This window comes from Dasypus novemcinctus, chromosome 1, assembly GCF_030445035.2.
Source record: "Dasypus novemcinctus isolate mDasNov1 chromosome 1, mDasNov1.1.hap2, whole genome shotgun sequence".
NCBI classification, from domain to species: domain Eukaryota; kingdom Metazoa; phylum Chordata; class Mammalia; order Cingulata; family Dasypodidae; genus Dasypus; species Dasypus novemcinctus.
Window position 1 is genome coordinate 200,660,692 of NC_080673.1, and position 24,323 is coordinate 200,685,014.

Genomic DNA, 24,323 nt, shown 5'->3' on the forward strand with positions numbered 1-24,323 from the left:
CATTAAGATAAATAAGGAACACAGAGAAGAGCAGAAAACCAGGAAACATGAAAGAAAGGAAACCACTATTAATACTTGTCCTTTTAATGTGATTTAAAAGGACAAAAGTAATGCTCTCGAGACTAAATGTTCTGTGACTAACACTTTGTTTTGAGAAAAGAAACCAGGGCAAATGGTCTGCTAATCATTTTCTGATAAAATCTTGAGAAACTGAAGGAGAAACTAAAAAAAGAAACACTTTCTGGGGGTCTTTAATGCATTCAGGGAAAAGGGAACGTCACCGGTACATACAGTACAATGGCCACAAACCTGAGCAGGGCTGAGGCTAGCTCCAATGCAACTACATGCTCAGCACATCTTGTCTACCAGGCTAAAGAGTGTAAGAATGGGGAAACGGACTTTGGCCCAGTGTTTAGGGCGTCCGCCTACCACATGGGAGGTCCGCGGTTCAAGCCCCGGGCCTCCTTGACCCGTGTGGAGCTGGCCCATGTGCAGTGCTGATGCGCGCAAGGAGTGCCGTGCCACACAGGGGTGTCCCCTGCGTAGGGGAGCCCCACGCGCAAGGAGTGCGCCCGTGAAGAGAGCCGCCCAGCGCGAAGGAGGGAGCAGCCTGCCGAGGAATGGCGCCGCCCACACTTCCCATGCCGCTGGCGACAACAGAAGCGGACAGAGAAACAAGATGCAGCAAAAAGACACAGAAAACAGACAACCGGGGGAGGGGAGGGAAATTAAATAAATAAAAATAAATCTTTAAAAAAAAAAAAAAAAAGAGTGTAAGAATGGGTGCAGTCTAAAAACTGTAAAGGTCCACATCAGACTGTGTTCACACAATGGATACTCAAAATGTACTTCGCTGCTTGGCTTGGTTTCAGTGCAGCTGACCCTTATCGTGGAAATCTTCTGAGTGCCACTAGAAAAAAGCCTGGCTCCTGGGAGAATACTGGGATAGGGAAGCAATGAGAGAAAAGCCATTTGGAATTGGAGTCAAGGGACGACAAAGACTGGTGGTGTACTGGGAACCAGTAATTAACAGCTCTCTATTTAGCTGCATTTAGGATCAAGTGGAAATGGGATAGATGGAGATCAAAATATCAGCTTTATGACTAATTACAATCATCAATCTCAAGTAGTCCCCCTAGCGCTGCCTGGCAATTACCCTGACGCTCCTGATCCATCAACTTTCTACTCCATAGATGACCATCTCGCTGCTTCTTCACACTCCTCATATCACCAACCCCACCTTCCCCAACTTCAGTTTCAGCGCTAACTTTGCTTCTTCTTTCTCTGAGAACACCTACAAGCTCTCAACTCCAGGTGTGCCGCCCCCCCCCCCCTTCCTCTGCACCCACAGACCCTGCCTTTTCTCTTGCTATGAGGGATGAACTATGTTTCTCCCCTAGGTACTAGACTGGCTCCAGCAATTTTCCCTTTTCTCTCCTGCACCATTAACCTTAAGTAAATTAATACGTGCATGCAGGCCTTGGACAGTGTCTGGCTTGCACATACTGCATGTACTAGTTATTATCATTATTAATAATATCATTGTTTCTCTCCCATGTGGCTCTTTCCTATCCACATATAAACATGATGTCATTTCTCCTAACTTAAAAAACAAAACAAAACAAAACCTCTCAACTCCATCCGTGTCTCCTACCAGCTCCTTTCCAATCTCTCTCCTCTTTTTAACAAAACGTCTCTAAGGCATGTTAACACTGCAAGACTCCAGTTCCCTGACTCCAGTTCTCTCTTGAACCCAATGCAAACAGGCTTTCATCCCCATGGCTCCGCTCTCATCATGCTCACCAAAGTCATCAATGGCTCACCTTGTTAAAAACAAGGGTGGTGACTGGGTCCTCAACTGACTTAGTTCCTTTCAATTGATTGATCGCTTTCTGCTTCTTGATTAATTTTCTTCCTTGGGCTCCAGGACACCACTTCCCTCTTTTCCTCTCCCTTCACTGGCTGCTCTTTGTCATTCTTTCTGTTGACACCTCTTAGCTCCTTGGCCATTTCAGACGGACAACTCATAGTTCAATCCTTAAATCTCTTTTCGCTATCTAAATTTCCTCCCTTGGTGAGTCTGTCTAGTCTCATGACTTTAAATATCCACTTTAGCCTGATAAGTCCCAAAAATATATTTTCAGTCTGGACCTCTCCCTGAACTTCAGACACATCTGCCTCTTCAACATCTCCATCTGCACTGCAAATATGTCCAAAACTGAGCTCCCCATCTCTCCTCAAACATGCTCCTGCTGCATCCTTTCCCAGATGAGCGGATGATAATCCCATCCTTCTCATCCTTTTAGGTGCTCAGGCCCCAAACCCTGAAGTTGCCCTTGACTCTTCTTTTTCCCTGGTGGCCTACATCTAATCCACTGGCAATTGCTGTTGGCTCTCCCTTCACAATATTCCAGACCCAGAGCTTATCACATCTCTTCCACTGCTCTGGTGCAGGCCATCAGGATCTCTCCCCTGGACTGTAACTGGAGCCTCCGAATTGGACTGTTGCTTCTGCCTTGTCATTTTGTTAGTTGATCCTAACACAATGGCCATGCTGATCCTGTTACAGAGTGAGTGACAGCACATTAGTCCTCTGCGTAAAATGTTCCAGTGGCTTCCCATCTCTGAATAAAAGCCAAGGTCTTTACAAGAGCCACAAGGGTCCTTAAAGTGAATGACAGCTCTCGCCTCCCTGCTATCTCCCCGAACCCCATGCCTTATGCTTCAACCCCAGTAGGCACCGTGCTGTTCCTTGAATATACCAGGCATACTCTCACCTCAGGAGTGTTTGTCTCCTCTTTCTGGAATGCTCTTTCCCCAGATGCCTTACTTCTTTTAGGTGTTTACTCAATGTGACTCTCTCAATGAGGCCTTTCCCTGACCCACTGTAGCGGTTTAATATTATTGATTAATTCCAAAAAGAAATATTGGATTATGCTTGTAATCTGATCTGTACGTGGGCATGACTGAGTTATGATTAGGGTAGGGACTCACAGATAAAAGGCATGGCAAAGAACAGAGTTGAGGGTTTCTGATGTTGGAGTTTGATGCTGAAGTCTTAAGCTGGAGCCCCAGGGAAACAGAGCTGTTCCCCTAATAGTCTACAGCTGGCCTTGTGGAGGAACTAGAGGAGCTGAGCCCAGAGGAACCCAGGAAGCCTGAACCTTCACAGACGTCAGCAGCCATCTTGCTCCAACATGAGGAAAGAGACTCTGGTGAGGGAAGTAACTTATGCTTTATGGCCTGGTAACTGTAAGCTCCTACCCCAAATAAATATCCTTTATAACACCCAGCAGATTTCTGGTATTTTGCATCAGCACCCCTTTGGCTAATACACCTACCTATATGGAACTGTACCCTCTGGAACGTTTTGTCCCCTTTTCCATCTCTCCTCTCCTCTAACTTTCTCTCCCTATATTTATTTATGTTGTTTATTGTCTGCACCAAAAAAAATTCATGCAGGCAAGGAATTTTGTCTGTTTGTTCACTGCTCTATCACCATCAAGATAAATCAATAAATCATCAATAACTACATTTTGAATGAACTGAATTAATGAATAAGGCTGAAATGGAGACCGTGGCTTGGCATACAACCATGACTGCTCTCCCTATTAAGTCCCTCCTGAATTGATTTTACCCTCACTCCCAAGACCTGCAGGCACCCCTCAATAGAGCAAAGCCTTCCCTCAAAAATTCAAGTCACTTAGAGCACGCAATATACACATCCTGAGGACAGGCCCCACGCAAAAGAGAAAGCTAAGCATGGGTTGCTTCTTCTCAGTCCCAACAATCAGATCCTTTCCCTCTCCTCTATTGGTGTGGCACCTTCCCCATTCCCCACCAAAACCACTACTTCCACATTTCCTACAGGGGAAGCAGGAAGCCCACAGTGTCCTGGGGGAAGGATGTTCCTCTCCTCTGTGAAAGTTGAAGAGAGAGAAGTGTAAGTGTTTCCTATCCTAACACTCCTTAGTGTCTTATTTACTTGCCTAATTTGGCTTAACATAGTGATAACCGAGAACCAGACTACTAGTACTCTTATGTGAGGCAGATGACCCAAAAGTGAGACAAAGAAGAAAGGGACTGAAAAGCATGCACAGTTCCTTCTCCCCAACTCCCCAGTAAGTTGACTAATGCTTCTTCCCCTGGGGAGGAATGAGTGTGGTGGGCACAGGGGCCAGGAGCCTTATGCTTATGCCTTCCGCTGGTTCCTAACAGAAACCATCTCATCAGAGACAAATAAATTAGAAAGGTACCTACTTCAGAGGGAATAAGCATCCCCTGGACAGAGCAGGCCTATAAATGATGGATTCCAAATTCCAAGAATATTAGACCAACATCCTCCTACTCTATACTTTGACTTAATGGAAACTCAGCCTAGTGAAACCGAAAAGGTCTAAAGGTTCATTTGATAAAACTGATTACTCAATTAAAGGGCAATGTTCCTTTAGGACACACTATACATTAACCTTTTGAATTGGAAATTGAGAGTATGTTTAGTCTATTGGTAACAACAACAGAAACCACAAAAACTTTTCCCCCAAGTAGTATGTTTTGTTGTCAGGATTTTGTAGAAAAGGTATATCTACCAGGAGGAGAGAAATTATTTTTTATTAAAAACCATTCAGAGCTACAGCCAGAGGCTACTACCTGAGTTGAATGCTGTTCTGCTCTAGTAAAATGTCATTATCAAAGAATTAAATGGGTCAATAAAGTCTGAGCTCCACATTCTGGAAAAAATTACAGCTTACTAATTATGTCAAACTAATGAAGCCTCATAGATCTGAAGGCAATATTTCTATACATATTCTTTCCATTCCATGATCATACTGCATACCAAATGTCACTAGGAGTAGGCCATGGCCAGCAAATTGCTTTGGGAAGGAGTAGTAGTGAAAAAAAAAAAGCTTTAAACAATCTGCCACCTCTGGGAGGCAGAACTTAAGGGCAGCCTTTCTCCTCCTGCAGAGAACCTGGGGCACTGGGGAAATATTTCTTCCCTAGTCCTTGTGTTTCTATGTGAACCAACTCCCCTAGAGTAACACTCAAACCTCCTTCTTCCCCGTCCCCCCTCCTTGCCCTTCCCCACAGGATGAGAAGGGACTTCTCTGATTGGTAGCCCGACATCTAGCCACAGCCTCCTTAGTGCTCTCCTCTCTCTTTGGGACATGCCTGTGTGCACACCACGAGGCTCTGCTCTGCCCCATCTCATAAGCTGTAAGGGGCCTGCGCCCACTGCCTGTGCTCTAGGGACTGTGGCTGCTCATGGCACTGATGGTCGGCTGAGCCTGTCTCATTCAAGAGCAGAACAGCAGCAGGGCCACTCACCCACAGGCCTTGGATCTTGGTACCAGCTTAGATTTGACCAGTGATGAAGCTGATATGTCGAGCTCTATCATGTGGTTCAGGCTCCTGCATCACTCTCTCTCTGGCAGGAAAGAGAGCATCTTGTTATTGACTCTCTCCAATTGTATCAGAGGCCATATGGGTTCTGATTCAAGTACCCTTTATCTGCCAGGAACCACACGCTTCTCATTTAATCCTGTCAAGAACATTATCCATATTTTATAAAAAAGAAAATAAGCACAAAGATGTTAGGTGAGTTGCACACACTCGCATGACTACCACATAGCAGAACTGGGACTGGAGCTTAGGTGTGATGGACCCCAAAGTCCATACATTTTCAAAGGGACCAGAACAGGGGTAGCAGAGGAACCCAGGATGCACTGGTGCTGATGACCAGCTGGAAAGAGGAAAATGAGCAAAAGACACAGTTTTTATAATGAGGCAATGGATTGGTTAAGACAAGAAGGTCTAGAGGCTACAGAGGGTATGTGACTTAGGTGGCAGAGCTGGAACTGGCCCCGGGGGTCCAGATCCTCAATCCCAGCGGTTGCTACCATCATAGCTGGGAAAGGGGAAGGCTGAGGGCAGCTGCCTGCTGTACTAAGAGACATCAGAGGAGAAGGACTTGAGCCAGTCCATGCGGCAGAGATCTGGGGCCAATGAAACAGAGCGAGAGGCAGCTGCATGTCACTGAGGATAGCAGTCTTAATATCACTATTAGAATTCAAAGTTTAGAACTACTATGAAGTTAAGGCACAGCACCTTGAAACCATAATCTTTAAACAAATCCACCGCATTTTTCTTTTGGCAGCACACTTCAATTATAGTGTCTCATCTGACCCTCTGAACTATCTGATGAATAATTATTACTGCCATTGTTTAGAGCAGCGGTCTGCAAACTTTTCTGTGAAGGGCCAGACTGAACATTTCAAGTTCTGTGGGCCAGTGTGTGTTACAATACTCAACTCTGCTGTTGTACTGCAAAAGCAGCCACAGACAATATGTGAGTGCGTGTGCTATGTTACAATAAAATTTCCTTTACAAATATTCAGAGCATCACCCTTATTGGATGCCTTTTCAAGGCAAAGGCAAGTTAACAATGGATTTCTGAAAAAGATCTCTACACATCCTTAACCAAAGTTGTCAGGGACTAAAGAAAACGTTGAAAATTAATAGGTTTTTACCAGTTTCTTAAAGTTTTCCAAAATCACTGCAGCCTCCATTTTTATGGCCAATCAAATTGGTATTTGATGCAATATTTAGATTGTAAAATTTACACTGCCATCTAGTGTTAACCAACTATTTTAACCAATAACTTAAAAATAAGGTCCTTATTTTAGTGTCCTTCATTAGAATATTTTAATAATTCCAAAATTATACAAATGAAATACATTAAAAAGTATAAAGCTGCTTATATTAAGTTTAAGTATACAAACTATCAGGGACTATTTAAAATTCACCTGAGGTTCACTTATTTTCTCTGTTAAAGAACTTATATGAAATAGTTCTATTTCTGTATATATTGACAAAGTTAAAAAAAAAGAGAGAATTTGCTTTATATTTTCTAACTTTGTAAGAAGAAGGCTTTTGAAATGAATACATCCCTTGTTTTAGAAAGATGAAAGCCTATAAGATGCTCCTAATGATGTCATTTCAAAGTCAAATCTAACTTTTCCTTAATTCCCACTCATCAAACATGATTTCCTGTGGTAAAAGTCTCTCACTAAAGCCAGCTACAAAGGTGGTAAGGGGAGGATAGAAGACAAGATACCTGTACTGCAACGTCCCTGCCTATGTCTGCTGAGAATTGGAATCTATTCCAGAAATCATTTTGGAAGATTGGATAAAATGCTTTCACTCTTTTTAAAAATAACCTTAATCAAAACCCCCACCGAAGGCACAAGAGCTCTTGTTGCCTCTCCAAATGGTGTTTTCTGGTGATTTGCATCCTCCTTTCCTTGTTCAATAAGCATTTACTGAGCACCTACCAGAGGGAAGGTACTGTCTACAGGGCATTTGCACATTCTATTCCCTGTGTGTTTGAATTCTCTTCCCTCCTTTCTTTATCTAGTTAGTGCCTACTTTCAAATCTCAGCTCAAGGGTCACTTTTTCAAGGACACTTTCCCTGACAAGGCTAAATTCCTTTCATAGGTCCTCGCAAGCCTCTCTTTTTGTAGTCCCTGTCATGTCTGCAATGTTACATCTGTCAGTGTGAATCCTACAACTAGATCCATGAAGGGAAAGAAAACCTTTTTTGTCTTTGCTCATCACCATATGCCCAATGCTGCCATGGTGCACGACACAGAGTAGGCACTCAATAAACACATGCTGGATGAATGAACTGAAGAATAAATGAATCAACTGAGCAATTCCTGGAACTCAGAAACATGCAGAGATGGAAGATGGTGCAGTTATTCACCTCAAGAAATCTGGTGGAAGAGATAATGAACAATAACTAGTATCACCATGAGAAAAGGACAGAAAAGCAGCTGTCAGAATTCAGAGGCAGAAGAGAACCTTCTGGATAAGAAAGCAGAGCCAGGGAAGGCTTTCTGGAGAAGGTAGTGGTGAAAGTGGGTTTTTCAGGATGAGACCAAGTGGAACACATGACATGCCCCAACTGGGGTAAAGGGCAAGAGGCAAAGCAAATAGTAAGAGTGAAGGCACAGAGGTAGATAGCTGTCTGTTCTGAACGCAGCAAGAGGATGCATGAAAGGGAGAGAAAGAAGGATGAAAAAGGGGGTGAGGTTAAGGAAAAATCTGGAAAGGAGCTTGGATAGCCCCCATTCTGTGGGCCATGAGGAGGGATCTGAGGTGGGGAGCCAGGTCACCAATGATCAGAGCTGTGCCTTCAGGACAAATTGGGAGAGGAAAGGCCAAGGAGCAGGGAGACCAATAAGGAAGGTGGGAACAAATGGTTCATGCAAGTAACAAGCAGGACTGCACAAAACCACACTGGAGGGAATGGAAGGAAGTAGGCAGAACTGATACATGGAGGGAGGTCTGCTCGGATGTGCTGGGCAGGGGGGACAGGGACAAACTGGGACAAGAGGAGTCTGAGGTTCAAGACATGCATTTAGAAAGGAAGCCAGGAAAATGCATAAGAATTCGTGGTGGTGAAGGCCATGGCCTTGGGGTTAGCCAGCCTGGGTCAGACCCTGGTGCAGCAGCTCACTAGCTGTATGGATCTTCAGCAAGTTACTTCTTTATGCGCTTCAGTTCCCTCCTGTAAATGCAGTTAGTAATAGTGCCTGCCTCACAGGGCTGTTGGGAGGACCACAAGAGAAAAAATATTCATTAGTGCTTATCAGAGGATCTAAACAGGAGTAAGAACTAAGGATGGAGAGACAGATGTCCATTATCAGATGGATAATAATATAGGGCTATATAATTTTTTTCTAATGCAAAATAGAGACAGAGAAGAGAAAAGTGCTAAGGAGAGACTTTGGAGTTCTTAGGTGGTAGGTTAAGGACAAAGAAGCAGAAAAGGGGTAAAAGGAGGAGAAAAACACTGTAATTGCAGTCAAATGGGGAGCAGGGTTAAAGGCTATAGCAAAGTAGAAAGTTGAGAAAAAGCCAAAAGGTACTCTATATCATTAAAGAAAACCAAATTAAAAATGGTAAGAGACCATTTCACCTTTCTTTTACGATGGTTAAAATTAAAAGAGAACCATATCCAAAGTTGACAAAGATGTGAGCAACTAAAATGCCCATGCATTGCTCCTGGGAATAGAAAATGATTAAGCCACTTAGGAAAACTGTTGGGCAGTGGAGCAGTTTAATATTATTTATGAATTCCAAAAAAAGATATGGATTATGTTTGTAAACTGGTCTGTTCCTCGGGGCGTGATACCCTTTAACAATGTTAGATTCAGCTGATATGTCTTTGATTAAATTATGTTAAGATTAGGGCTTTGATTTTACCAGGTCAGTAGGGTGTAACACAGTTTAAGTCCCTGCCCCCTTGGTGGGCTATATAAATGAACACTTACTCAAGAAGACACTCAGAAGAAGATACACAAGAAAAAAGAAAGAGCTCCATAGATTCCAGAGGAAAGAACTTTGTGATGACACAGAAAAGGAGAGAACTTTGATCCGGTGGCCACCAGAGAGAGGTGAGCCTTATGCCAGCCTACAGCTGAGATTTGAAGAAGCTGGGCCCATGGAGCATTAAGAAGAAGAAAGAAGGAGAGACCAGGCAGAGACCACCTGCCATCTTGCTTCAACATGTGGCAATTGACTTGGGTGAGAAAGTACCTCTTATGGTACCTGGAGTAGGACTCTTGAGGGCCTTGTAACTGTAAGCTTTTATCCTAAATAAATACCCTTTATAAAAGCCAACGGATTTCTGGTACTTTGCATCAGCACCCCTGCATCAGCACCCCTAATACAGGCAGTTTCTTTTAAAGCTAAACATATACCTACCATATGATCCAGCAATTTCTTCAAGGACATGTTTATACATGTCCATAAAAAGACTTGTAGAAGAGCACTCACTCACAGCGGCTTTAGTTATAATAGCTCCAACACTAGAAACAACCCAAATGTCCACTGATAGATAAATGGATAAGCAAACTGGGGTAATTTCACACAATGAAATACTACTTAGTAATAAAAAGGAGCAAAGTATGGCTCACAAATGGCAACATGGATGAATCTCAAAAACATCCTGTGAAAGGAGACATACAAAATAATGCCTGCTATTTAACTGTATTTATATTACATTTGGGAAAAAGCCACTGGATTAGGAAGTCACAGATGTGCTTTAGGAGAAACGTTTCAGAACAGATGCCATGCCTCATAGGGTTAGTGAGGGAGAGAACGGTGAGAAGGCGGAGGATCATGTGATGGGGTCAGCAAACCACACCCACAGGCCAAACCCACACAGTCCATGGCCTGATTCTGTACAATCTGAGAGCTAAAAATGATTTTTACATTTTCCAAGGGTTGTCATAAAAAAGAGAAGATAATGCAACAAAAACCATATGTGGACCAGAAAGCCTTTTACAGAAAGGTGGCTAGCCCCATCTTACTTTCCCGTCTACTAAAAGAAATGCCATAAAACAGGTTGGCTTAAACAATAGAATTGACTGACTCATGGTTTGGGGCCTAGGAAAAGCCCCAAACCAAGGAGTCTAGGCAAGGTGATGCTTTCTCCCAGAAGACTGGTGTTCTGGGACTGGCTGCTGGTGAGCCTTGGTCCTGGGCTTGTCTGTCACACAGCAATGCACGTGGCGATGTCCTCTTCTTTCTCTTCTGGCTTCTGACTTCCAGCTTCTACTCCTCCCTGGTGGCTTCTCTGTGGCCTGCCCTCAAAGGCTTCCAGTCACAGGATTAAGACCCATCCTGATTTACTAGGCCACACCTTAACGTAAAACAACATCTTCAAAAAGTCATATTTACAATGGGATCACACTCAGGATGGGATTAAGATTAAGAAAATATCTCTGGGGACATCCTTCAACATTCCACACACCTGATGTTGACTTTCTTCACACATTTAGCAATGAAATGATGGCTTAAGTGGCTTAAGGATCTAGTGTATAAGCTGAAGGGTTACTGAGAAAAGAATCTGAAGATCAAAAAATAGATGGGTGGGAAGTGAACTTGGCCCAGCAGTTAGGGCGTCCATCTAACACATGGGAGGTCCACGGTTCAAACCCCAGGCCTCCTTCACCCGTGTGCAGCTGGCCCATGCGCAGTGCTGATGCGCGCAAGGAGTACCATGCCACGGAGGGGTGCCCCCCACGTAGGGGAGCCCCACGCGCAAGGAGTGTGCCCTGTAAGGAGAGCTGCACAGCGTGAAAGAAAGTTCAGCCTGCCCAGACATGGCGCTGCACACACGGAGAGCTGACACAACAAGATGACGCAACAAGAAGAAATACAGATTCCCGTGCTGCTGACAACAACAGAAGCGGACGAAGAAGAACATGCAGCAGATAGACACAGAGAACAGACAACTGGGGTGGGGGGTGGAAGGGGAGAGAAATAAAATAAATAAGTAAATCTTTAAAAAAAAAAAAGATGGGAATCATGAACATGGCAATAGTTGAGAAGATGGGAATGAAGAGATAAGAGTGAAGAGTTACCCTTAAGGAAAGCAAAGCATTTCTCTAAAACAGGTGGGAAGAAGGAAAGGATGAGAAAAAAATTTTAGGTTGAGGAGGGCACCAGAGCAAGCTCATATGGGAGGGCTGCCAACCTCAGGGGAGGAGGCTGTGAGGTGATCTCAGGAAGCCTGCCCTGGCCATTCTATCTAAAACTCCAAGCCCTCCTCAATACTTTCAGTCCCTGTCACCTGGCTCAGCTTTTTCTCTTGACCAGAGAACTCATCATCTAACATATTACAAGCCTGGTGCTTACTGGCTTTTCCACCCACCTAGAATGCAAGCTTCCTGAGGGCAGAAAAATTTGTCTGGAGAATGGTGTCAATACTAACTGCACTGGGGCATTACTGGAGAGTTTACACAGGTGGAGACATATCCAATTTATGTTTCAAAAGGACCAGGGCTACTGAATGGAGATTGGACCTACCCACTGAGAGACTGTAATTGATAGGATCCTTAGGGATGAACAAAAGCATTCATCAAAAAGCATCCTAATAAATGAAGGCCAAGCCAAGGTAGGCTAGTAGTTGCCACTAGCAAGTGTCAAATGCCTGGGAGAAGGACAAAAGGACATGACCAACAGGACTGGGGACAGAATTGGCAAGGAAGGCATGACCACCTGACACTAGGGTAAGGAACTGAAATGTACTCAGAAGGATGTCACCAAAATAGCAAGACCCAGGGTCATGACTGAGACAGTGAGGCATAACCTAGCAGAGTGCTGAAAACTTTGCTCCACCACGGGGTCAGGTGATACACAATGCACGAATCCCCAGCTTGAACTACGTTGCTCTACCAGGATTCTTGGAGAGTTTCATTTGATGGGAGATAATGGCACATGGAGAGATACAAACATGTGGGTGTATCAAATTAGAAGACACTGCTGATGGGAAATGGACGTGGCTCAATCAGTCTACCATATAGGAGGTCCAGGGTTGGAAGCCCAGGGCCTTCTGGTGAGGGCAAGCTGGCCCACACAGAATTGCCGGCCCACGTGGGAATGCCACCCTGCATGGGAGTGCCAGCCGATGCTGAGAGTTGGAGCAACAACAAGAGACACAGAGGAGAGAAAACAAGAAGATGTAGCAAAACAGGGAGCTGAGGTGGTGCAAGAGAGTAATCGCCTCTCTCCCACTCCGGAAGGTCCCAGGATCAGTTCCTGGAGCCACCTAATGAGAATATAAGTAGACACAGAAGAATGGACACAGAGAGCAGACAACAGACCCAGAGAGCAGACAATGTGGCAGGGGGTGGGGTAGGGATAAATAAATAAATAAATCTTAAAATAATTTTTTTTTTTAAAGAAGATATTGTGGTTGTTCTACCATGAGTTTAAGGACACGGGGTATGGCAGAACCTGCCTCGCTGTGAGAGCTCCACTGTACTCTGCAGATATTCTTCCAAGACCAAACTCACTTTCCATGTGACAAGTGTTATTAAGTAAAAAGTAAGGACACAAGTTCAAAAGGAATATAGGCATGGAAAGAACAGTCATGGTAAAAGTCATGGTAAAAAGTATGCACTTACCTATAAGCATTAATATAATCTTTCCTGTGTTCCAGAAGAAAATCCCTCAGTTTGCCAATGTGAGAAATCTAAAATGAAAAGAAAATGAACAGTTTAGGCAGATAACACTCAAACATCATATATTTTAAATTAATACAGAATGGAATGTGGGTTGCAGGAAGACTTTGAAGCTGTAAACCGGCAACTCTGGTGTCGCCCCTTTGCCAACGTGCTGGGTGACTTTGGGAGTCTCTCCCGATCCCGGGGCGTGGGTTTCTTACCACGGGGCCCTTCCCCCACTGGTCATCATGCTCTACCGCATTAGGAATGGATGACCTCTGAGGGACAGAAAGATTAAAGAAGACCATGTACACAGCGTGTGCTTCAAGATTCGTTCCTTTCCTCGAGTGTTTTATACCTGCATAGATACTATGGAATAATTAGTTCCAAACAGACAAGTGTTGCTTCCTCCAAGTGTCCCCAAGGACAGCCCCTAAGGCTGAGATGTCATGTCTGGAAATAGGGTCCACGTGGAGCAGCAGCACCAAGGCAAGCTCCATCTTCCCCTTGGCCTCTTTCCAGGGATGAACAAAAAGACAGGGGTTCTAACTGTAACGCCTGATTTCTAGTATTTTAGAAACCTGCTCTATGCACCTACCACATCAGGGAGGTCAGGATTGAAAAATAAATAAAAAGTAGGCAGAAGAACCAGCAGGAGAAAGAAGACATAGGAAGAAGCTGGGACTCATAGTTGACCTGGACAACGATGCTTCCAGAAGGAGAGCAGGAGAACGCAGCCGAGTAGCCACTTCTGTCCATCACCACACACAGGTCATGCCAGTTTCCCACTGGTGCCCTCTGTACTTATTCCAAACACACGTAGCCCTGGCCTTGAAAGGGCTGCTAAACGTTCAACTTTTTCACCAAAGTTTTTCTGTTAAGGCCAAGCCAGGGCTCTGAACTTGAAGAACTTCTTTATACCACCCGCGTGGCACACAGTTATACACTGCCATATACTCTGGATTCTTCAGTGAGATTCTGAACTACACAAAAAGGGGCTGCACATGGCTTTCTCCACAGTTCTGAGTACAGCATGAAGCACAGAAGGTGACCAATAAATATCTGTGGAATCTATGTATAAACACAAAAAAACCATTATCACCAAAGAAACATCCAGCACTAGTCTGGAGATACATCAGCAGGGATTCAATTAAATTACCCACAGAGTCTAGATCATAATAAATGAAGTTCAGAAATACATCGTAAGACATTTCAAAGGATGAACTGAAGAAAAAATAAAGAATGGCTACAATAATCATTTGTTTATCAAATAACACATATTTATTGTGAGCTGTTCTATCCTTGATCCTGTGAGGCACTTTCACTCACATACTCTACCTTCCCAACAGGCCTGTGGTGGGCGCTAATGTCATTCTTCCGGTTAACCAGCTTGGGAAAGTGAACCTCACAGAAGTTAAGTGGTATGAGAAGCGGATTTGGCTCAATGGATAGAGCATCCACCTACCACATGGGAGGTCCAGGGTTCAAACCCCGGGCCTCCTGACCTGTATGGCGAGCTGGCCCATGCGCAGTGTTGATGCACGCAGGGAATGCCCCCCGTGTACGGGAGTCCTACGTGCAAAGAGTGCACCCCGTAAGGAGAGCCGCCCCACGCGAAGAAAAAAAAGTGCAGCCTGCTCAGGAGTGGCGCCGCACACACAGAGAGCTGACGCAGCAAGATGACGCAACAAAAAAGAGACACGGATTCCCGGTGCCACTTGATAAGAATACAAGCAGACACAGAAGAACACACAGCAAATGGACAGAGCAGACAACTGGGTGGGTGGCCGGGGAGAGAAGTAAATAAAAAATAAATCTAAAAAAAAAAAAGCTAAGTGGCATCAAGGCTTCACATCTAGTTGTGGTGGCAGAGCTCGGATTCACACCAGGGCTGCCTCAGTTCAAACTGAGCATGTTTTCTAGGTTACCACTGCTGCCTTCTGCCCACTCCTATTCCTGCTTTCCAGGTAAGGTGAATTATATTAAAACAAAACACACTACAAAAAACAAAAGAAAAAATTTTTAAAAAAGTAAACAAAGCAAAAGAATTTTTAAAAAGGTGTATTACAAACTGACTTGAAGTCTGTTGGGAAAAAAGAGATGTTTGAGCAAAGTGTTCACTGCAGCACATACAAGATTTGACGAAGTTGCTCTTCTGTTACAAAGCTCTCAAACGCTTCCACCCCTAACCCCAACCCAACCCCTGTCAATCAAGTATCAAAAACTCTACTATCTTTAGAGGCCAGGCTGACAACTTAAATGAGCAAAGCAAGTGGGTGGGCACGGCACATTTGGCAGTGGTGAATTCTGGTTTTCAAACGCACTATAGCCAATGAAATCAGCTCTGCCAGCTGCATTGGCTTACAGGTGGCCAATGTGTAACCTCAGGACTTAGTTCAAGTCTAAACTCCTGAAGCCAGCACTCAAAGCCCTACACAATTCAGTCCCAAAGTCCTGTGGGGCTGAGCCCATGCCATGCAGCTTCCCATCACCCACATACCCAGATGTTTCCCTCTCCATGGCAAATTATTCATCCTCTTTCAAGATCAGAATCCAATGCCCCCTCACTTTCCCTCCCCCATACCATTCCACGCTCCTAGACACAGGCAGTTCTCAGCCTCCATAAAGCCCTGTGCATGCACCTCCTTCTGCCCCATCCCTTCACGATGGACTGATTCACAGGATGATTTCCCTCCAGCAAACTGTGTGCTCCTAGCCAGCAGAGAGCCCTCTCTTTCCCCAGGGCTTGTCAGGCACAGTTCCTGGTACAAAGCAGAGCTTCATACACTTTTGCTAAATGTTAAATAAATAGTGGATGCTGAATAATCCCCCCCAAAAAGGATTATACCTACCATGGTAGACAAAATAATGCACTACCTCACCTCCCCACCCAATCCCACCCCAAACCAGCAGCTCAGAAAAATATCCCCAGATTTGACCTTCTCAGGGCACTGAACTATTTTAATAAAGTGACCACACACCCTTGGTCTTCTGTGACACTCTCTGGGTTGGGGGTTGAATCATGCCCCCACAAAAGGCATGCTCAGGTCCCAGCTGCTGGCCCTGTGGCATGAACCCATTGGTCAGCTGGACCTCTGAAGATGCCGTTAGTTAAGATGCACCCAGACTGAAGGAGGGGGCTTAGTTAATAGAGCAGAAGGCCTTAGAAGCAGAGGATATTGGGCAGGAAGGAGAAGCCATGTGAGCTGCCAGGAGCTGGAAGTCAACGGAACCCAGAAGAGGAAGGAGAAGACGCTGCCATGTGCTCAGCCACGTGATGGAAAGGCCAAGGAACCTCCAAGATCGCCAGCCAGGCAAGAGCCCGACCCGGGGTCAGCAGCCTTCTAGCTGCTGGAACTGTAGGCCTGCCAAGTCCTGTCGTTACGCCAACCCACTGGGTGGTATGTGTTTCAGCAGCTGGGAAACTCAACCCCTCACAGTTTCACACTTTAAGAGAGGTTCTATGCATCAGATTTTTAAAGATTCCACATATAGTACAAACTTTAAAAAAGTCATTGAGATGATAAAGTAGGAATATGTGTATACCTTAAGAGAATACGTCTTATTTCGAACAGGAGAAAGGCCATTCCAGTGTAAAGTTTGATAAGGACATCAGAATAAAATGAAAGTGTATTTGCTCAAAAACAATTGTCAATTTCTTAGAGTGCTGATATCACTAAATGACATGGGGATTGACTCTGACTGCTCATCCTCTGCCTGAGTTGGCCTTCTTTTGCCCCAATCCGTCCCACCCGGAGAACCTCTGCTCATCCTTCCCAGGTTGCTACAGTGTTACCTCCTCTAAGACGCCTTGCCCTGACACCTCCCTTAGCAGCTAAATGCCACCCTGGTATTTAATAGATAACCAGTCAGCCCTTATATTCACATATATAATTGTAAGTATTTGTCACCCCCACCAGTCTTAAATTAAGTTCCTTAAGGTCAGGATCTATGTCCTATTCATTTTCGTATCCCCAGTAATACCTAAATGTTGGTAAGGGGAAAGAAGGTAAAGAAAGGGAGAGGAAAAAGGGAAATCCCATAGACAAGGCTTCAAGACCCAATAAATCCTGAAGTACTAGCTGGATCAAAAAGGCATCAAAGGCCACGTCACACAGACTGCACATAGTTAACTGAGTGAAGAAAGATGAAGGAGAGAAGTAGCTGGCTAGTTCTAGAAAAGTCCATGAGGTATATTGATAAGATGCAGTGTCACCATGTAAAATCCAGTGAGATTGTGTAACCTAATGCACTTGATGAGAAGACAGACTGTCCTCACTGGCTGGACAGCATTCCACTTCATCAATGGTCCATCTTGGAAAAGTTTTTGATGTCACTGTGCTGTGGTTCTGATTACACCTCCACATTATATTAAATATGCTTCGACCAGAAAAGATGGATATGGAAAAAGAATAGAGAATCCTCTATTTCTAATATAAAGTGTAGTTTAAAATAAAAATTAAACTGTAGCTAATAGAGAAAAGGAAAGGAACTTAAGGTTTATTATCTTCTCTGTGCCAGTCACCTGAAGTTGGTTATTTCACTTAATTTCCATAACCATCATGTGGAAAGAGATGTTTTATTAGTGGAAAGAAATCAAGGCCCTGAGAGGTGAGATACCAACCCAGCTGGACAAGAACCCCTAATCATGCTAAACTAGCATGGGCTCCTTCAATACTCTTCAATTAATGAGTACAATATTGGTGTTTTCTAGTTTCATCTGATATTAAGTCATTTTGATGTCTACTTTGTACTGTCCTTTTTTTACTGGTTAAAATTCTCCCACTTAATATATAATGATATTAAGGAAATATGATTTTACTTAGGTGTGATAATAGTATGATTATGTTTTTATCTTTTTATTTTTAGAGTCTTTATCTTTTAGAAATACAAACTGAAAAATTCACAAATGAAATGATATAATGTCCAGAATTTTGCTTCAAAATACTATTGGGGGGTGGTAGGGGTGGTAGTAGATGAAACAGGATTAGTCATGAGTTGATAACTGTTAAAGATGGGTATGTGGGGTTTCCTTAGCTATTTTGTCTGCTTTAGCATATATTTGAAATCTTCTGTAATAAAAAATTATTTTTAAAATCTCCCATTTAGCACTTTGTTCTTCTAGCATTTTTGGTCATTTTGAGGTATAGATTTTCTGTCACCACTAGGTGTTAACCCACACTTGAACCAACAACTATATCCCTCCCACAATTTCTAGCTACTTTATTACTAAGGACTTATAATCTTTGCTTAATGTTCCATTTAACAGGATCAATGGCCACTAAAAACAATAAACCTTCACTGAGCATTTACTCTGATCCTGGGAGCGTTCCCAGGGCTCTGTGTGCATTAGTCATCCAGTCTCCCCATTATGCCCAGGAGATGGCTAATATCATCAGGCCTCTTTGACAGATGAGCAAATGGAGTCCGAGAGGATGAGTAATTTGCTCGGAGACCCAAATGGGTGAACCCTGGCAGGCTAAGTAACAGGCTGGAATTCTTAAGCACCAAGTTTCAACACAGCTGGTTGGCAGGTTGTGACTAGTTTTCCAGGCCTGGGTTCACAAGGGGGATGGCTGAGAACTGAAAAAAGCTATCTGGGTGAACAACGATGGGCTATTCTTTTTTTCTTGACTTTATAGTCAAGACTGCAATACACACTTGATTCTTTCCAACAGTGACTGCTATTTTCTGGGTGCCAGCCTGTGTGTGCGAGCAGTGCACAGAGTGCTTGGCACGTATGCTGTCTGCCTCTTAACAGTCTTAGGAATTAAACATACTCCTCACCCCACTTAATAAACACAGAAATCGAGGCCCAGGCCAGGTCACAAGGCTCATAAGTGGGATTTGACTACAGGCTTATCTGACTCAAAGGCTACACTATTTATTCTATATTATACTGTCAGAAGACTAATAAAGTCTTAATATTTGGCTTAATTAAGTTTGCTTTTCTTCATAAAAATTTAAAATGGGTTTCATGTGATAGTATTTGTGTATGTTGATTAAAATAATTTTTTTGAATATACTGAAAACGGAAACATTGACAAGAAAGATATGCTTTCACTGACTGATGTCTCCTTGGAGATTAGCTACTATTCCTTGTGTTTTGCACACAGCAGGCTTAGAGATGGCAAAGCCATCGGATGTTGCGAGGAAGATCTACAGATAGGAGCAAGAAAACAGGAAGGTCAGAGTGAAGGTAAAATGGCCACCAATTCATTTTAAGCATCAATCTTCAAACCACCTCTAAATGTGGTTTAACCAATGCATGCAGTTCTGATGGATCCAACTTCCAGGACTGGTCTTTCCTGTCTGAGTTCATCTACACCCAGTCTTTAGTTTGGCATGGGGCACAGGGCATTGGAGACAACTCTGAATAAAGGACTCTGTAAGGGGCAGAGCAGACTAAAAAAAAACAGGTGGGAAAGAAATTCAGGGAGAATCATACAGAAACTGAGGTCCAAGCAAGATCATAAAGCTAATAAGCGGCAGAAACGGGATGTGATCAAAGGCTAAGTTATTTAGTTTATATCATACTGCCAGAAAACTAATACACTATTAATATTTAGCTTAAGTTTGAGTTTTTCTGTACAAAAATTTAAGACAGGTTTCATGTATAGTATTTATGTGTTGATATAAGAAGTTTTTTGTTTTTTAAAGATTTTATTTCTCTCTCCTTCTACCCCATTGGCTGCTCTTTGTGTCCATTCACTGTGTTCTTCTGCGTCCACTTGTATTGTCAGGTGGCACCGGGAAACTGTGTCTCTTTTCTGTTGCATCAACTTGCTGTGTCCCCTCTCCATGTGTGCGGTGCCACTCCTGGGCAGGCTGTGCTTTTCTTTTTTTTTTTTCCACGCAAGGCAGCACTCTCTGCATGTGGGGTTCCCCTACGTGCGGGTGCCTCTGCATGGCACAACACTCCTTGTGCACAGCAGTGCTGCGTGTGGGCCAGCTTACCACGGGTCAGGAGGCCCTGGGTATCGAGCCCTGGACCCTCCATATGGTAGGCGGATGCTCTATCAGTTGAGCCATGTCTGTTTCCCAATATAAAAAGTTTTTAAAAAAAGATTCTTGGGGAGAGGAAGCGGATATAGTTCTAGTGGTTAAGTACCTGCCTCCCATATACAAAGTCCTGGGTTCGATTCCCAGCATCTCCTAAAAAAAAAAAAAAGATTCTCAGGTTCTAATCCTTGTATTGCCACTTACTGCTTACTTAGGCATACTCCTTATGCTTCCTGTGGAGGAACTTTAGCTAGATCAGGGTTTCTTAATCTTTTTTGTTCCACGGACCCCTTTGCCAGCCAGGAGAAAACCAGAGACCCCTTACTTAGGCCACACTGTACTATGCATTATTTAATAAATATATCACACCCCACACCAACATGTCCCCATAAGAATAATGTTTCTTTGAATTTCAATTCAAGCTCACAGACCCCTTGTTAAGAGCCCCTGAGCTAGACTAATATTCCTTCACTCATTAAACTAAGAAGGAAGATAGACTTCTCTGGTCTATGATCTGGAGAAGGGACTGAGAGGGTATGTTTTGGCCTGTGCTCCACCTGCATTTGGCCACAAATCTAAAGCCAGGTTCTCCTTTGGCTTCTTCTTGTTCTGACTCCTGTATTTCCCTTGTAGGTAGTTCCAAAGTTGGGCTGGGAAGAAAAGCCGGTTATTTCTAAGCTCCCTTAAACTCTTAACTTTTGTCAACTGAAATTTTGAGCAAGTTTCTTAATCTCTTTTGGCTTCACTACAAAGGGAGGGAGATATTATAAAAACAATTTAAAGAAAACAATAGTAGCAGGAGCTAATAGCCCGCTTTTATTGAGTACATTAGGCTCCAATGGCTATGCACCCATTACCTCATTTACTCCGCACAGAGAAGACACTGAGGATTTAAGAACTTGCTAACTGCAGCACGTTTAATTTAAAAGGTTCACATCCAAACTGTCTGACTCCCACACCAAGTGCCTGCATGTTTTCCAGCTCCACAAGCCTACCAGCAAAGATGACCCTGCTGTCCCTCTTGTGTGCGGCGCTTGGTAGGTCTCTGCAGGTCGCTCTCAGCACTGATGTAGAAGGCATGCATTGAGATCAAGAGTACCCAATTCTGCGAAGACCCACTCAGGTGACGGGCACTGTCTGCTGCTACGGGCCGGCTCCAAGCTAGCAGCCACACTCTAGGAGCTGCCAGGACCTGGCTTCCAGAGGCTGATGCTCAATCACATGTTATTTAAACTATATTCTGACACCAGGGGTATGCATCTCTCTCATCCCTTCCTTTCTCTGAAGATAAATCAAGTTCACCTTAAAGTAGCTAGATTTTAATCAGGCTAATGTCCAAAATCATCAAAACACCAAATTCTTCCACACACCTGAGCTACCACTCAAATAACTGATTACAAAACAGTACGTGCAATGTGGTCCTTTTATCAGATGCATTTGAAAGGGGCAAGGGGAGACTTCCTCCCATTACCTGTCCTTATACACATAAAGATTTTACCAGGAGAGACCAAACAGAAACAAAAGCACCTCAAGATGTGGACAACAGCACCCTGTGTGATCCAGTCCCATGGGGCAATCAACGCGAGATACTACGGACATGGAAACATTTGCCACAGCATATTGTGAGGTGGGGGAAACAAGGCTGCACAAAGCACGTACTGTGTGAGTCCCTGGCAGAGATCCGTATCTACATATATTTAGAGCTTCAGAGATACATAAACAGGGCTCCCCAACACTGCTCATCAAAATATTGATGCTTGTCTCTGGGTAGTTTTGATTTCTTAATACCTTTTGTATTTTTAAAATTTTCTGCAATTAGTATGTATAATTTTATAATCAGATAAAAAGTATTTTAAAATGAAAAGGCAAATCTCCCCACATACTTCCCTGACTAAAACCACACATTGGCTCCCCAGTACCCACAGGATCAAGTCCAATTCCTTCAGCCTGAGACCCGGGGCCCCAGCAGGAGGTCCCTGCTGGCAGCTCCTGAGTTGAACCCACACCCCCAGCACATGACTTCCTCCCACCCCCAGGGCCCTGCCCAGGTGGGATGCCTCCTACAAGTCCGCTCTGCCGCTCCCAGGCCAGGTTCAGGACCCCGCTCCCAGGCATAGACCTTTCAGAGCCATCACTGCCTTGCTCAGAAACGTTTTCATGTCTATCTGAAGGGAGCTCCTCAGGCACGGTGCCGAGCCCAGAGTGCTTCCTCAATGATTATTTAATGCTCCAAACTGACTTCTATCCTTCAAGAATTAATAGTACAATAAAGTAACACCTAGTAAGTCGGCTACCTGACAATATCTGCAGGATGGCAACACAAGTACTACAGCAGTGGGATTACCGAGGAACTCTCTTCAAGACAGTACAATACTTTTCCAAGGGCTTTTAAAATTTCTCTGGTTCTTCCTTTTCAAGTGGCCTCAAAGGATTAATAAGGTTAATTGTTCTGAGCAGTCTGACACTGAATTGGCATTGTTTTAAAATATACATGTACACTCTGGATGAGCCTGAGAAGATTTTAAAACACGGCATGCATTCTAGGCAGGTTCAATACACAGGGAGCTAGGGAGCATGGCTGCCATCTGCCATCCCAGGCGGAGGGCCCGGCGTTGTTTACGTGTCACCCACAGAACAGCCCTGCTAGCTGCTCCTTTCTGGGTGTTTTGTAAATTACCCAAATCAAGAGAAACTGTAAAACAAAAACCCTGGTACAAAATGGTGGGATTTTTCTCAAAGTCAACAGCATTTTAACTCTAGGGAGAGTTCAAAGCAGCTGACAAGTGTCCTTTGCTGGTCACAGCAGTGGTTTGACTTGCCAGCCCCTCTCCCCCCAGCCAGGACGATAGGAACTCTGTCCTGCTGGCACTCAAAACCCTCCCAACAAAGGCCTGATTGATTAAGAAACACTAAGTACCGATTTGCAGAATTTGCCTGTGCAAGAAACAAGCATTGTTCAAGATTAAAGAGACTCCATTAGGTCCCTCTGGCATATTGTAAAAAGTTCTCTGTAACACAAAGTCATTATTTTTTCTCATTCAATCAGTGGACACAGCTTGCTGTTCAGTTTAGTATGAAGCCAGAGGCACAGCCAGAACCACCACGGCTGTATAAATGTTTGCCAACTACTTGTAGGCTAAAATGCTTTTTCACTAGGATTGTGTTCCCAAGTTTAATTGGAAGCCTGCTAACTGAATTTCAAATCCACTCTTTCCGTCTTAGCCGAAAAAGGCCATCAACACCAATCACAGCTCAAGTGCAGAACCAACGCTCCTGCGCGAGGCTCCGGGCGCTGAAGCCCTGGTGGGGCTGAGTCCCACCCAGCGTCGGAAAAGTTCCCCAGCGCATCTGTACCCATCACAGCAGCAATTTTCAAGGGATTAAGTATAAGAATCATTTATTTCTTGCTGTTTGTTTTTCCATAACTTGTTTAGTAAACAAGTACTACGGGCTTGGCCTACCTGCCAGCCTGTCACTTCCCTCTGATTTCCACCAGCATCCTCTGTGAAAGAAGGGCACTGGGGAGGCCGACAGCAGTCGCGGGAGCGCCTGTCCTCGTACGAGCACTGATGCCACCCTCCCTGAAGTGCTCTACTCCTTGGCTTCCAGGATGCCACTCTCCCCAGGTTCTCTTCTTAAACCTCTGATGACTTTCCTGGGCCTTCATTCACTGGCTCCTCCTCTGCTCACCTCTGAAACTTACTTAAGTTCAGCCTTTGCACTTTTCTCATTCTACACACTCCTGCTAAGCACTCTCATTCCTGTCCACAGAGCTCTACACTGTTTACACAAAGTGCACCCCAGGCCGTCTCCCCACCTGACACAGACGAGTGTGTCCAACTCTCCTGCATCTGCCACTGGATGTCCCCCTAGTACCTCAAAAGCAACTGGCGCCAAGGTCAAATCATTCGACCCTTCCCCCTCCGGCACTCCTGAGTCCCGCCCAGTCCTTCCCATCCCAGTTCCCCAACTTAGAAAGGGTCATTCTAGACTTTTTACTGTTTTTCATCCCACGAACTAAAAGGGTCAGCCAGTCTTGTCCACTCAGCTTGCTAAACACCTGCCAAAGCCTCTACCTGCAGGCCCCGGCCCCGCCGAGGTTTCCCCTGGCCACGCCTCCTCTTTCATGCCTCTGCACTCTGGCACCTGCTCTGCTCTCTGCCAGAAACAGCTTCTTTCTCACTGGCCAATTTCTGCCCAAATGTGCTGCTGGGCCCGGGGAGGTTATTTTCAGATAGGGCACTCAGGTTCATTCCCCACCTTCTCTGTGTGAAGCCTTCCCTGGGGCATACTGTAAGGAC

The 24,323-nt window shown here is 44.3% G+C and overlaps 1 protein-coding gene across 2 annotated transcripts in view; it reads right to left on the minus strand.

Annotated features, from left to right (window-relative positions):
- The window catches only part of STX18 (syntaxin 18), a 133,466-nt gene that overhangs the window by 53,186 nt on the left and 55,957 nt on the right, over positions 1-24,323 (minus strand). The window contains exon 2 of one of the 2 annotated variants that reach the window (XM_058301150.2): positions 12,982-13,049. In XM_058301150.2, the coding sequence (XP_058157133.1) occupies positions 12,982-13,049 (68 nt within the window). Of the gene's footprint in view, positions 1-5,328; positions 5,431-12,981; positions 13,050-24,323 lie in introns of those variants that run through there. The other variant, XM_058301154.2, reaches the window with a different exon arrangement.